This window comes from Glossina fuscipes, unplaced genomic scaffold, assembly GCF_014805625.2.
Source record: "Glossina fuscipes isolate IAEA_lab_2018 unplaced genomic scaffold, Yale_Gfus_2 188, whole genome shotgun sequence".
Taxonomy (NCBI): domain Eukaryota; kingdom Metazoa; phylum Arthropoda; class Insecta; order Diptera; family Glossinidae; genus Glossina; species Glossina fuscipes.
In genome coordinates this window covers 64,532-79,809 of record NW_023998531.1, presented here as the reverse complement: position 1 = coordinate 79,809, position 15,278 = coordinate 64,532, and the positions used below count along the sequence as shown (strand labels likewise).

General features: G+C 32.3%; 1 protein-coding gene across 7 annotated transcripts; it reads left to right on the top strand.

Annotated features, from left to right (window-relative positions):
* The first annotated feature begins 217 nt into the window (after positions 1-217).
* Positions 218-4,199, top strand: LOC119641904 (transmembrane protein 53). 7 transcript variants are annotated; one of them, XM_038040801.1, is made up of 6 exons: positions 218-702; positions 808-896; positions 1,036-1,401; positions 1,459-1,822; positions 3,711-3,851; positions 3,909-4,199. In XM_038040801.1, the coding sequence occupies exons 3-6, from the start codon at positions 1,040-1,042 to the stop codon at positions 4,137-4,139; spliced, it is 1,098 nt and encodes a 365-aa protein (XP_037896729.1). In that variant the 5' UTR covers positions 218-702; positions 808-896; positions 1,036-1,039; the 3' UTR covers positions 4,140-4,199. The 7 variants fall into 7 exon arrangements, with proteins under 7 accessions (XP_037896729.1, XP_037896728.1, XP_037896727.1 ...); XM_038040800.1 differs by having other exon boundaries at positions 1,015-1,401; XM_038040799.1 differs by having other exon boundaries at positions 808-920.
* Positions 4,200-15,278: the final 11,079 nt, after the last annotated feature.

Below are 15,278 nucleotides of genomic sequence, written 5' to 3'. Positions count from 1 at the left end.
TTAATGGCAAATTTTTCCAATAAGCAATAATCTAAATACGATATAATCCAGCGATACGTTGTGATAGGGCTTGGTCAAGGTAGATGTTCTAAACAATCCTGATAGATAGAATCCCCAACAGTGTGTGAAACACTTATATACACAGTTGTATTCTCTACAACATTTCTCCATAAAGCGCATGTCTTTCCTAAAATATTAAAAATTTTTCACTTTAACTCCAAGTCTCTGTTTTTTTTCCTTACATAAACACATTTTTAAGTAGTTAATTTCGATGACAAACACAATTTAGAAAACAAAATAAATGAAATATTAAAAAAAAAATTAATCAGAAGAAGAAGCGAAAAAAAATCAACAATTCAATAAACTTGCAACCCAAAGAAAAAATCACGATTACAATTAAATTCCCCGTACGGCTCAATTTATTGGCACACATAAGCTAAAAGTAGATGATTGCGGTATGTGTTGATTTCAAACTTCCTCTTGCTTGCATACCTATACTATACTCACCGCCTTCCTGCTCTTTCATGACGAATGTACAATAACGGTATTATAACGATTTTAAGATTAAATAACCAAAAGCAAGAAGGTCAAGAATCTTTTTATATACATCGGAAATTGGAAGACAAAAAATAAATAGATTAATAAATCTATAAAGTAAAATAGGAACGGAAGAAAAGCATAAAAGTAAATCACTAATATAGCGTAAGTGTTTTATTGCTTATATTTATTTTTTAGTCAACGACGAATAATTTATTGACTTTTTTCTTTCCTTCCTTTTTGTCATACCTTTCATTAATTCCATGGTAGTTAAAAAAAAATCAAAACTTCGCTCGGATTTCCGTTGCCGGTTAATGGAATTTCATTTTTCGTGAAATTTATTATGTTCCCGGTTTAAAGTACTTTAAAATAAAAACACACATGTACAGATCTTTTATGCAAAATATGTCGATCAATAATTTTTTATTTGTTTGATAGTTTAATTTATGCTTACATTTTTCATCTATTTCTTAAAAGGTTCTCTTTTATCTTTCTCAGAAGAATGGCCTCAACAACAAATGTTAATTCTTATCGATTAGCCGAAATGCAGACAAATCATCATGACAAAAACATTGACACTTTTAGTAGACGTTCGGAATCTGCTACAGGAAGGAAAACATTAACGGAAAGTCAACAAAACAATTTTGCTGATGCGAACGAACGACGTGATTCTCTAGAGTTTTACATTAAGTTTCCTTCGTTTGAATATAATAAGAGTACGGGAAGTGCTGTTAGCATCGCTCCACCCGATGAAAATGTGATTGTTCATAATGATAAATATGTACCCATTGTTATGCTACTAGGCTGGGCAGGTTGTCAGGACCGATATCTTATGAAATACTCAAAAATCTACGAAGATAGGGGGTAAATAATTTTATGAACTCCAGAGGAAAGAATTTATTCTATTTTCTTGCTTTTCAGATTGATGACTATACGTTACACGGCACCCGTTGATACTTTATTCTGGCGACGCTCTGAAATGGTCCCAATTGGCGAAAAAATCTTGAAACTTGTGCAAGATATGAACATGCATAAACATCCGATTATACTTCATATATTTTCAAACGGCGGAGCCTATTTATACCAACACATATCATTGGCTACACGAAGAAATAAAACCCCTCTAAAAATACGAGGCATGATTATAGACTCGGCACCAGGTGAACGTCGTATCTTGGGCCTGTATCGGGCAGTTACTGCTATCTATGGCAGAGAGCGGAAAAAATGCCATTGTTTAACAGCGGTCATAATTACGTTAACATTAAGCTTTATGTGGTTCGCAGAGGTAAGTAAGAAAGAAATCAATAACGCGTCCGATTACAGTTCTATATAATGTAGCGAACAGGTTCAACATTTTATAGAGTAAAAGGCGCCATTAGATCCTAACGATATAAACGTATAGCTAAGGCGGAGGAAAGCTAATGTATAAAAAGTGAAAAGTGGTTTTTTACTTAACACCGTATCAATTTACAAATATTTTTACCGAATTTTAAATTGACGTCTGGTGTAGGCGGTGATTTACAGGTTTTTCCCTGTTGCCAACTTGTTTTGTCTCAAAGATTAATGGCTAAATCAACGGATCAACACTAACATATTTTATAGCACAAACGTTCAAAATTCTTCGGTTCTTTGCCAATTCTGAATAGAAGTGTTTTCTGTCTTTTTTTCACTTTTTTTAAATGAATTTTTTTTTGCTTTTCAGCAATAACTATATCATCATTCACTTGACAAACTTGCAAATTTCCATGGTTCTTTGCTTTGGGTTGTCATGAATAAACCGTTAGGTTTTTTTTTTCCTTTTTGACAATAGAGAGAGAATAGAGTTGCTTTGCCATACTTAGATGGCATGGATTTGCAGGGTTCTTTGTTAATAATCAAAACTTCTCTGTTAATAAAAAATAGAAGCTGTCTTAGCCAAATACTGGACTCGATTTATTTTAGAGTGATCAACTACAACTGATTCTACAATATTCATGGCCACATAAAATCGCAATCTAATGTTGGTCAAACCAACCTGCTTTATATGTAGATTTAGATGTAGATTTTTTTGGTATTACAAATCTAATGTGGGATGCTATACTTTATGATGCGAATGAAGTGATTGAGTCCTCTCTTATAGTTTACAATTTTCGAGCTTTTTCGCGTTTGTCTCAAGATTACAACTTCTGAAGCTATAATTAGGTAATGGGACATTATTTTAACAAAAAAATGGAAAGTTTGGTACACTATAATAATTCCATTCTTGTTTAGTTACTACATCATCGCCCACGTTCAATTTTTATATATTTTTCTGTTATAGTTTATGAGTAATGAGCAAAAAACAAATTGTTTCCTTTTGGAAGACAGAGGTGTTGCTGCATTACTTGCTGGCGTAGGCATGCCCTTCCATCGATTTGGTCCGTTTTAAATACCTGCGTGCAAGACTTACCAATTTTTCTGAAAATTTAAAGTTTTTGCTTTCATTTTTGCATCCATGAGAGAGTTTTCAGCTCACATTACACAGACGGATACAGGGACATCGTTATATCAATTCTGAATGTGGTACCGATGAAAGATATGTTTTATGGGGTCTCTGAGGATTTCTTTTACCGATGACAAATGTGTTTTATCAGCTTCAACGTTTATTGGAAACATTGAAAGTTCTTGCACGCAAGTCGGAGGACACGTCTAGAGTTAACCGAGAAACGAGAAAAAAATTTGTTATTTTTCACAAACCGTAGGATATAAACCCAGAAAACTTAGAGCATATATTCTATAAACTGCAGTTCCTGTCTAAAAATAGGAAAGAACTGCCATACCTATTCATGAATAAAAGTGTATCAGATTTTCATTTTTTGTCAAACTTTTATGGGATGCAAAAAGTCCTTTCTGGACCAGCGCCAGTTTCGGAATACGATTAAGCAAGTTCGTCTATCCGTTCATCTCTAATAGATGATATCAGCAAAAAATTTCAGTACGGTTTACAGTCACAAAAAATTCCTCATAAAACAGTAGAAACAGGAATAAGCATAGTAATTTTTTCGACTCAGCATCTCAGATTGATTAGAAACGCAGAGTCCATTGAATGCTTATTCGATGATATTAAAAATAGGCTAACACTGCTATTTTTATAGTACCAGGTAACAAAACTTATATTAAGTGGTAAAATATTTGCGTCTGCTTTTGTTTTGCAGGAGGCCTACTCAGCTTTTAAAAGTTTATTTGTTAAAACCGAGCCAATACAAACGAATCCCTTCAATGATTTAAAAAACGAACCCAATGAATTTCCTCAGCTGTTTTTATACTCTAAAGGAGATGCTGTCATCCCATATACCGTAATTTATCAGAAGTTTTTAATACAATAAATATGATAAATTATATTTTTCCCACAGGATATTGAAAAATTTATTAAAATACGACAAGAACAAGGTGTTGAAGTAAATTCGATTTGTTTCGATGACGCCGAACATGTAAAAATTTTTACAAAGTATCCATCAAAATACGTACAGTACGTATGTAATTTTATTAATAAATGTTTAGGTTCACCTTACAGAGCGGAATCGTTCGTTAGTACACCAAATTCAACAAATTCTATGAGTTCATCATCTTTTAAGTACGATTAAATATAACAATTAAAAAAAAATTATTTGTAAAAAAAAGCAAAGCCAACCAGAAGAGAAAAATTGATTAAACTACGTTTCTTATTCGTTCAAAAAAGTAAAAACGAATATAACAAAAAAAGGACTTGTTTTAAGGGTTAAGAAATGAAAATTTTCCTCTTAAATTGTTATATAATTAACGTATAATCAAAAATAGTCAAAGTAATAACAATAAGCGGCTACAATATATTTTAAGTTAATTTCAGATAATTTATGCAATAAGTATAAGGTGAGAAAAATGTAAGAACTTAGAGCGTAGATATCGAAGAGACAATTTCAGTTTCCTAACACAATTAATATTGTATTTTCTATCTACATAATTAATGCTTCTTTACAGAATATCTGATTTAAAACCTTAAGAATAAATTTAAATCCGTTTAAATTAAAAATATTTACAGAATATTCTATTTATAAATACAGAGGCACAAGCTTTGTTCAACTATAATTTAAAAAAAGAAAAAAACTTTTAATAAACTTTGAACTACTCTCTAACCGATAAAATCTATCTAGAAACCATCAACTATAAATTTCTTCTACAATGTGAGAATACAGGTACGCAGATCATCCCTTTCTTTGGCCATTGATGGTTTGTGCAAAATTTCAGCATCAAGACAGCATCCCATCATATTAATAATCAAATTTATCTACATTCATAGGGTAGAAAGAGTCTAATGTTAAAACTATTCCAATGCTAATGACAATAATAAATTTCTCGCCCTGGAAGAGTTTTCTTTGCTTTTTTAAAAGTCTCACTCTCTCGGTTAAGAGCGGTGAAATTCGGTTCAAAACGTTTTCGGAATTTATAGTCTTTATTTAAGTTTTCTAATTAAACCCCTGATGGCGTTCAAATACGCAAATATCTAAGCACATGCAGTCCGAATGATATGTAATGTAGCTGGAGGTAGTTCATGCTTTCTGTGAATATTAATATTAATATTTACGCTAATACTCCTGCCAAGATTCTTCCGCATAATATAGCGGCATGTACGACCTGTAACGATTTGATAGTGTTCTTTTTCTACTTAAGAGTAATGTATTGTATTTATAATAAGCAACCTCGCTAGCCATAAATGTGCCATAGAAAATTTGTCCTATAAGTAATTCACATATTTTGCCCGCCCAAAGTAATATGACAATACCCGCACATGCTGATAGATAATAATTGGTTTATAACGCAATATGTCAATAAACAGGAGCATCAAAACTAATTGGAAACAATTTCATATGTATTCTTTTGAATTCGCTATACCTCCCTTTGATTTCATATATTTTCTTTTGAATTCGCTATACCTCTTTTCGATTTGTAAAAAATTTCGTATGTTTTCTTGTGAAATCTCTATGATTTGTAAACAATTTCATATGTTTACTTTTGAATTTGCCATACCTCTCTTTGATTTCATATGTTTCCTTTTGAATTCGCTATACCTCTCTTTGATTTGTAAACAATTTCATATGTTTTCTTTTGAATTCGCTATACCTCTCTTTGATTTGTAAACAATTTCATATATTTCCTTTTGAATTCACTATTCCTCTCTTTGATTTCATATATTTTCTTTTGAATTCGCTGTACCTCCCTTTGATTTGTAAACAATAGTAGACCAAGCGATCTAATTACTCGCTAGTTAAGTTGCGAAAGTCACTGGTCAAATACTCTGTAACAAAAGGCTCTAAAGGCCTTAGTTCGACAGAAAATCCAAAAATTCTTAGCAGCATTGAAATAGAAGCCCGCGTTTGCACAATTGTATGTTGCTTACATACGTAAACTTGATGCGTATCTAAAGGAAAGCTACATCTTATTCGATAAAAACGAATAAAAGCTGCAACTTGTTCGGTGAAAATGAACAAAATGACCAAAAGTTACACATCTTTCTATGAATGTAAACAAAATCCATCCCTTTTCCTATGAAAATAAACAACAACTCGGAAAAATTCTCCCCGCAACATTTTTATTTTGTTTATGTTTCAATGTTTCTTCATCCTGTACGAAATTTTTTGCTAAAAACTTATATTGATATGTGAATGAATGCATATTTATTTATTTATTTTATTAATGAAATTTAAAAAAAATTTAATCGACCGTGAATTGATACGCATTCTGCTTCCGCTGTTCTATGAACATTTAAAACAGCGTAGCCATGCTTTGGAATTACTGTTTTACCATCGTTGGTTACTTTTGTGCTTTCAAAGACAATTTACCGAAGATGTAGTAATCCGAATGTATGAGGCTTTTCTGGTCCAATTAACTTTCATTTATTTCTAAGCTTGGCCATTATAGCAGTCTATGCAGATGATGTAATAGCTTAAAATTTAAGGGTAGATGAATGTGTCGCATTTTAGCTCCTTAGCTATGTATATGGATGGTCAGTTGATATTGTAAGGATGTTTAACCCTAAGCTGCTCGGCTTTAGTGCGCCAAGTCTTTCCGTCTCTTACAATGCCGATAAGTCTCGGCATAAGACGGTCCCTAATCTCTATGCTTCAGGCGTATTGAACGCCTTGTATTTTCAGCGAGTTAAACGCTAAGTTGAATTGTTCGATAACAACTGAATTTCTTTATTTTCTTTGGCACAATTTATACTTCATTTTTACATTAAATTATTCTTATCTAACCAGAATTATAATTGTTTACATGCGGCATCGTATTGCATTACGAAATGCAATATTGACGCTGGTGAAGTGTGACATAAATTTTATTTTTATTTTACCAAAAGGATTATGCTGTATTCGCATAATTCTGTCACGCTTCAAGTGGATGCATACGATCGTATGCGATCACACTACACCCTTACCGTTTAAGAGAGAAAATTGATAATGTGTTGATAGAGGTTAGCAATTTTCTGGTATGAAAAGTAATTTTTTTTTTTTGATTAATTTAAGTAAATTCTTAAGCGTTTAGTGTTTATTGATAGCTTTGTATGCCTAGTTTTTAATTATATTTGGTTTGTAGTTCTAAATTTTTATAGTTTTGTATTTTTAGGCTTAACTAGGTTTGGTTTATAATAGTTCATTTCTTAAATTTAGTTTACATTTATTGTATTGTATCTCTTAATTAAATTTTTATGTACAGTTGTTGGCTTATCTTTAATTTGTACTGTGACATTGGGTTCTTCTATATCTATTACTTCATAGGGTCCTTCATAGGGTTTATCTAATCTTTTCCTGTTGTGTTTCTTTAATAATATTTGATCTCCTATGTTTATATCGATTGGATTTGTGTAATATTCTTCTGATAATTGTGTTCTTGTTACTTTTGCTTTTTCTAAAAATCTTTTAGCTTTTTCTAAAGAGTATTTTAATTTTCTTTTTAGCTCATTTATGTAGTTTTCTGGGTTGTATGTAGGATTTGAATTTAATATTGTTTCGTTGGGCATGTATGGCAATTTTCCGTATATCAGTTCAAAATGTGTATATTGTGTTTCTAAGTGAGGGGTAGTGTTATATGCGAAAGTGTAGTATGGTATTCATTTATCCCAATCATTGTTTGTTGCAAAGGTTAAAAGGTATTCGTTAAGAACTCTGTGATTTCTTTCAACTGTACCTAAGGTTTCGTGGTGGTAGGGGGTTGAGAACTTTTGTTCGATATTCAGTAATAGACAAATTTCTTTTATTAGCTTATTGTTGAACTCTGTTCCTCAGTCAGATTTTAATGTTTTAAATTGGCCGTATTTGGCCTCTGCTGTTAAAATTTTGGCAATTGATTTTGCGCTTTTATCTACAACAGGATGTGCGATTATATATTTTGTTAATTCGCATTGTACTGTTAATATGTATCGGAAATTATTGGAAGGTTTTATTGGTCCTACTGTATCTATACTTAGTGTTTCAAAAGATGTGGACGGTGTATCTGTTATTGTGAGAGGTTCTTTTGTATGTTTGGTTTGTTTGCTTGTTTGGCAAATGTGGTATTGTTTTATATAATTTTTTATCATCTTGAACATATTGCGACAGATGTATTTTTGGTTTAATTTTTGGAATGTTTTTCTTACTCCGAAATGTCCTGAGTGTGGGCTAGTGTGGTATTCTACAATTAATTCGCACTTTTCTTCATCATCATATATTCTTTCTCTTTCTTTGTATAATAGTATATTTATGCGGTTTCTTTTAATATTGTTGAATTTTTCTTTTAATATTTGGATATGTATTCAAATATATCATCATGTAGACTTAATGCATAGTCTAAGCAATTTAACTTGTTTAGTTTTGATGTCAATTTTTCCAAGAGCGCAGCGAAATGGTCTGGATATTCATTGCATCTCACACGCGTGCAGTTTAATTCTTTAACATTTTCAATTATCATATCTATTATACCGCTTTCGAATTTGAATTCTAATTTTCGTGTGTTCTTAATGTCATTTATTGACGTGCATTCCCACATATTTAGTTGTTCATTGTGTGTGTTTTCTTCTGCCGATTTGCTTCTGGTTATTACTAGTGTTTTTTTATCCGTTCTTGGTCTTCTTCTCTGGATATTGGAATCATCTCTTTTAACATATCAGAATATATATTTATCCTTGATAAGGCGTCAACGTTACTGTTGCTTGAACCGTTTTTATGTTGAATTCGTAGTCCGATAATTCTATTCCTATTCTGGTTAATTTAGAGGTGGGGTTTTTGTGGGAGAATAGTGCTAATAATGGTTATCACTGTGAATTTTTTGCCGAATAAATAGGGTCTGAAATGTGTTATTCCAAAGTGGATTGCGAGTAGTTCTTTTTCTATGATTGGTTCGTTTTTTCGTGTTTGTTTAGGGATTTGCTTGCGTATGGTAAGTCTTGACCTATTTCTCCTTGTGATAGTGCTGCTCCTAAGGTGTAATTTGATGTATCAGTTGTTAAAATGAAGGGTTTATTGAAATTTGGATATTGTAATATGGATGGGGACATTAGTTTGTTTTTGAGTTCTAGGAATGCCTGATTACATTGGTTTGTCCAGCCGAAGTCTTTTCCTTTTTTGAGGAAATCGTTTAGTGGTTGTGGTATGTTAGCAAAGTCTTTTATAAATTTTCTGTAATAGTTGCAAAATGCTACAAATCTTCTTACTTCGTCTGTATTTTTGGGTTGGGGGTAGCTTTTTATTGTCTCGTACTTAGCGGGATCTGGTTTTATGCCTTCGAGTGTTATTAGGTGTCCTAAATAGGTTACTTCTGGTTGTAGGAAGTTGCATTTGGATGGATTTAGTTTTAGGTTGTATTTGTTAAGTCGTTTTGGTACTTTCGTTAAATTTCACTTGTGATGTTCGAAACTACATCCGTGTATTATTATGTCGTCTACGTATAAAAATGCTTCGGTGTCTAGTCCTGATAAAGCTATGGTTAACATTCTTTGGAAACTGTTGGACGAAATTTTTAGTCCAAATGGAAACCTCGTGTACTGATAGTGTCCGTTTGGTGTTCAAAAGGCGGCTAAAGGTCGCGAGTTTTTGTTAAGTTTTATTTGGTGAAATGAGTTTGTCATGTCCAAAGTGGAGAAATATTTTGCTCGTCCTAGTTTATCTAAGATGTCTTCTAATCTTGTGAGGGGGAATTTGCCGTTTACTATTTTTTCGTTTAGTTTTCTGTAGTCAACTACTAGTCGCCATTTCTTTATGTCTGTCTGATTTTCTTTGGGTACTAGTAAAAGTGGTGAGTTATAGGGGCTAATTGAGGGTTCTATAATGTTTTGTTGTAGTAATTCTTTTACTTGAGTGTGTATGGTGTCAGTTTGTGTGTGGGGTAATTTATAGTTTTTTATGTATACTGGTGTATTGTCGTTTGTTTGTATGTTTTGTGTATAAAAATTATTTGCTGTGATTCGTTTTCTAGGTGGAATACTGTTTGAAATTTTTTAAAAATTTTTATGAGTTCTTGTTTTTGAGAGTTGTTGACGGTGTCTAATTTTATAGATTGTAATATTTTTTGGAGTCGTTGTTCATCATATTGGGTGTGTATATTGGTGTTTTGTATAATTTGGTAGGTATGGAATGGTTCGGTGTTAATATGTAGGTGTTGTATTGTGACTTCTTTATCTAGTGTATTTAATATTTTAATGTGTTTTTGTCCGTTTTTTGGTATTATTGAATTGGCTAAAAAGATTCCTTTATCTATTTCTCTATTTAGTACTAAAGCATCGCTGTCTATTTTGATATCTATAGGGACTATAATTTCGCATCTTGGGGGAAGAAATATGTTGTTTTTATTAAGTATTTCATCGTATATGGGGAGTTGAATTTGGTAGTCATGCGTATTAACTGTAAGAGAGAAATTTTCATAATTTATAGTGCAAGCATATTTGTGTAGGAAATCTCTTCCTATGATTCCATCGATGTTTATGGGGAAGTTCTGACCTACTAGTTGTATCTTATGTTGAGTGATTCCGTTTTCTAGATTTATTTTCAAATGTGTGGTTCCCAATGTTTCTATACGCTCGTTGGTAATTCCTGTTAGATTAATACATTCTGCGTTGTTTAGTGGGTAATCTTCCAAAAGGTGAGCTTTGCAGAGGCTGATGTCTACTCCTGTGTCTAATAGAAATGATAGTTCCGTTTTTGTTGTATTTTTAATATCTAGTAATATATAGTTTGATAGTTTTGAGAGGGAGAAGATATGGGAGTTGGTTTGTTTTAAATACTCGGTGGATGCCAGGTTTAAGTGTTTTGTCCCGAATTCAGGGGCATCGTTAAGGAATCCGAGTGAAATCCGTTTCCCAGGTCTTCTATTGCGTGTCAACGGTGATTTTGGTTGTGGTTTCTTTGATTCCTGTTATTATTTTGATTTCGACAGTTGAAATTCCTGTTATTGTTTCTATTAAAATTGTTGTTATTGTTGTTGGTATTGGAATTATTATAATTATTTCTATTAAAATTGTTGTGATTGTTATAACTCTTGTTTTGATTATTATATCCTTGATTGTTTCTATTGGGATTATTATTATTGTTGTGGTATTGGTTGCTGTTGTTGTGGTTAATGTAGGAGTTTCTATTGTTGTTGTGGCGGTAATGTGGATTTTTATTTTGGTAATTTATTCTCGTTACCTGTAAACTTGTTTGGGTTGCACTCTCACATTGTAGCGCAATATTAATTGCTTCCGAAAAGGTTTTTGGTTGGGCCGCAAATATAGTGGGTTTAATATGGTCATCGAGACCGTTTTGAATGACGGATTTTTGTTCGTTAGTGGGCTTGGGGCCTAGTTCTTTGATTTGGAGATTATTTAGATCTGCTATTATGTTTAAAATTTTGTCTTTGAAACCTGTGATAGTGCCTTTCTGTGTTGTTTGGCTTAATAGTGAGTGTAGATGTGCTATTGTTTGATTTGGTTTAAATTTATTTTCAAGTTTGGTTTTTAATTCTTGTAGTGTTGTTGGGATCTCATTTGCAAGAGCGGTTTGGACTTTGAGGATAGTTTGCAGTAAAAGGTGTATTATATCAGTTGTGTTTTGGCTTCTTCTTTTAGGGTTCTGTGTATTATTTCAACAACTTTTATGAAACAGTTGATATCTTTATAATTGCCATTAAAAGTGGGTATGGATTTGGAGTCTGTTTCTAAGTTAAAATCCATTTTTGGTTGTATTATACTATCTGTTTTGCTGGGGTTTATGTCTTCTAGAGGTTCTTTGGTTTTTTCAACTTCTAATAGTTCTTTTGCAATTTGATATTTCTTCTTAAATGTTTCTGTTTTATTTAATAGGTCTGGTTGTTCTGATTTTGTATTAGTTTCTACTATGGTACGGACTCTAGTTCTATAGTTTTCTAACTCTTCTAGTTTGCTTTCGATAGTTTCCTTCTTATACGTTTTACTTCCTAGCTTCTTAAGGTTGGAAATTATCCTATCTATAGAGATGTTGATCTCATCTATTCCTTCCATTAAAGGGGTGAAAAATATGTATATATTTTTTTGAATTTATGTATGTGTTTTTATTTTAATATATTTTAATATATTTTTGATTTTCTGTCAATAGATTCTTTTTTCTTAATTTCTTATCTATAAGTAATATTCTTTTACTTTAATATATTCTTTTTATATATTTATATTTGTGACCATTTTCTTTCTTAGGTATTTACGTATGTATGTATATATTTCGTAGCGTAGGTATATTACTGCTAATATTGCTATTAGGTATAAATATGTTGTCTTTATGTATATGATAGCTTCGATATGCAGTAGATTGATCTTCTTATGCAGGGTTGCCTGCTGTTCCTTTTTTTAAGATGTACTTCTTGGAATTTTTGTATGTTTTGTATGCTATGTAGATGACTATGAGCAATATTATGATGTAAATGAAGTTGTCCTTCATGTATATTATGCTAATCTCATTCTCGAGATTTTTGACGTCCAGCATTGTTAGTAGTTGCTACAGAAAATTTGGCTTTAAAATGGGATTAAAAATTGGGGTGGGATTAAAAATTGGTGGGATTAAAAATTTTGGCTGCCTCGGTGGAATTAAAAATTTTTGGCTGCCTTGCAAGTTCGATCGAAAGATTTTGGCTGTCTTAAAAACTTTGGCCGCCTTTCAGGATCGGTCGCAGGATCGTGTTGGAAAAGAATTTTTTCTCTCTCAAAAAATAAAGGCAGGTTACTGCGTGGTTTGCAGGATCGCCACGTAATGATGTTTAACCCTAAGCTGCTCGGCTTCAGTGCGCCAAGTCTTTCCTTCTCTTATAATGCCAATAAGTCTCGGCATAAGATGGTCCCTAATCTTTATGCTTTAGGTGGATTGAACGCCTTCTATTTTCACCGAGTTAAACGCTAAGTTGAATTGTTTGATAACAACTGAATTTCTTTATATTCTTTAGCACTATTTATACTTTATTTTCACATTAAATTATTCTTATCTAAACAGAATTATAATTGTTTGCATGCGGCATCGTATTGCATTACGAAATGTAATACTCACCCTGGTGACATAAATTTTATTTTTATTTTACCAAAAGGATTATGCTGAAGTCGCATGATTCTGTCACGCTTCAAGTGGATGCATACGACAGTATGCGATCACACTACACTATTACGGAATGCACGTGGATTGTTAAATCAATATCGCCAACTTTCAAAAATTGCTTGCACTCTTTCTCGCTTGTGTAAATGTTGTGGCCCTGGTATGTGGAATTCAGCGCATCGGGCAACTTTACAATGTATTGACCATACGGGTGATGAAAAATGCGTTTTAGTTATCGACTAAGCCTTTTTCCATTTCAAATCGTTTAAATGAATTTTGTGAAAATATAGTCATGACTCCTTGGATAAACGGATAATGCTAACGTTAACACTCATGTATAGTATTCAGATAATTGGTCTATTTGTATACAAAAACTGCTTTTTCTCTATGTCATGGCAGATCGAAGTAAGACAATTTTTTAAACATATGGCAAGATCAAATCCATTATAGAAATACTTCGATTCTATTAGGGTACTACTGGTTAATTTTCAATATTGGTTTTCAATGAAGGATTCTTAAAATGGATGCATAAACGCTTTATAAAATGTGACAAATTTTTTCGGTTAAATGTATTAAAAGCTTTAGTTGGAGAAATATTTTTTTTGCCCACTTACAACGAAAAGAACGTAATTTTGTTGATAACATTGATCTAATAATATTGTAGCTCGAAATTTTATCAAAAATAGGCAATCAAACTGAAATATAAACTAAAAACAAATATAACATTAACCCTCTTTCAAAAGTCATATACTTTGTTTTTTTATCTAATGTAAACTTCAACAGCTCTCCTTGGACCTCATTTATTTGTGACTAATAAATCGGTATAAAACGAGTAAACTTATCATTTGATTGTTTTGGGGCTTATAGCTCTTCATAGCAGCCTTCAGTTCGTTTCTTTATCAAATCTTCTTTCTGTTATTTTTCCTAAGTCAAGCAAAAAAAGGTTTTCATTCACTTATTCATCTATACATTAATTACAAATTTTCCTTTTTTCAAATAATTTCTGAATTTTTTGAATGATTTTATCCTTCTTTATGTTTTCAATTATCGCGTAAAATTATTTTGCTTACTAAAGAATTTCTATTGTCCTATATTTTGGTTTTTTGCTTCGAATGAAAGTTTACATAAATTTGCTTTCGATTCTGTTAAAATATGACAAATTAAGGTTCGATTCTGTTAATGTCAAAAATTTGAGTTCGATTTTGTTAAAGTTTTAGATATACTTTTCGGAATCCATATTTACAAATTTGACCCCCACAAGAACACGACTGTTCTCTTCATACCAAATGTGTTACTTTTACCCAATTAAATGATGCTAAATAAACGAAATAAATGCAAATTCAAACATCCCAGACCATAAATTTCCCCGACGATGAAAAATATCCCATAAATTTGCCCGATCATGAAAAGTTTTCCCAAGCATGAAAAGTTTCCCCGATCGCGAAAAATTTCCCTGATCGTGAAAAATATCCCAGATAATGAATTACCACGACCATGAAACATATATACCAGACTATAAATTTCCCCCAAATAGTATAGCACCACATAAACGCCCTTTCTGTAATACAAATTTAATGTATTCACTTCTTCGGGGTTGTTCGCAACAATACTTCGCAATTTGACCCTAAGTCTTTGCCACATTATCGTCCCAATAACACCACACGATATCCAAATAAAATAAAACATGACGAAAGTTAGAATACTCTTATTTTCCATGTTTTGACTGATTACCTATGGGTAGGTTAGGAGCTATACTAACCATGCAACGAAAATGTCCTTTTATTCTACAAAAATACGAAAATTGATGATGGGAGTAAAAAACAAAAACCATTTGTGGGTATGAAAGAGCGAGTCTGCATTTGGTGGCAATTCTATTGATTTGAAAGAGCGAGACTGCATTTCGTGGCTCGTCGTTATTATTATTATCCAAATAATTGCGTAACATGGCCGAACAATTCAAAGCAAAAGTCTTGATATATTTTTTCACTGTTAAACGCAGCTGCCATAATCAGCCATAGATCCCATCTGAAGAGTTTGAGTCCATAGACACATTTGAAATCAGTGATCGGTCGACGGCCAAGAAACGGTGCAAACGTCACCCGCTGCATATATGAAAGGAATAGAACCATCCAGAACGTGCTTGTGCTGCAATACATAAAACCGTTGCAAGTGGAGACCACAGAGTTGCGAAAA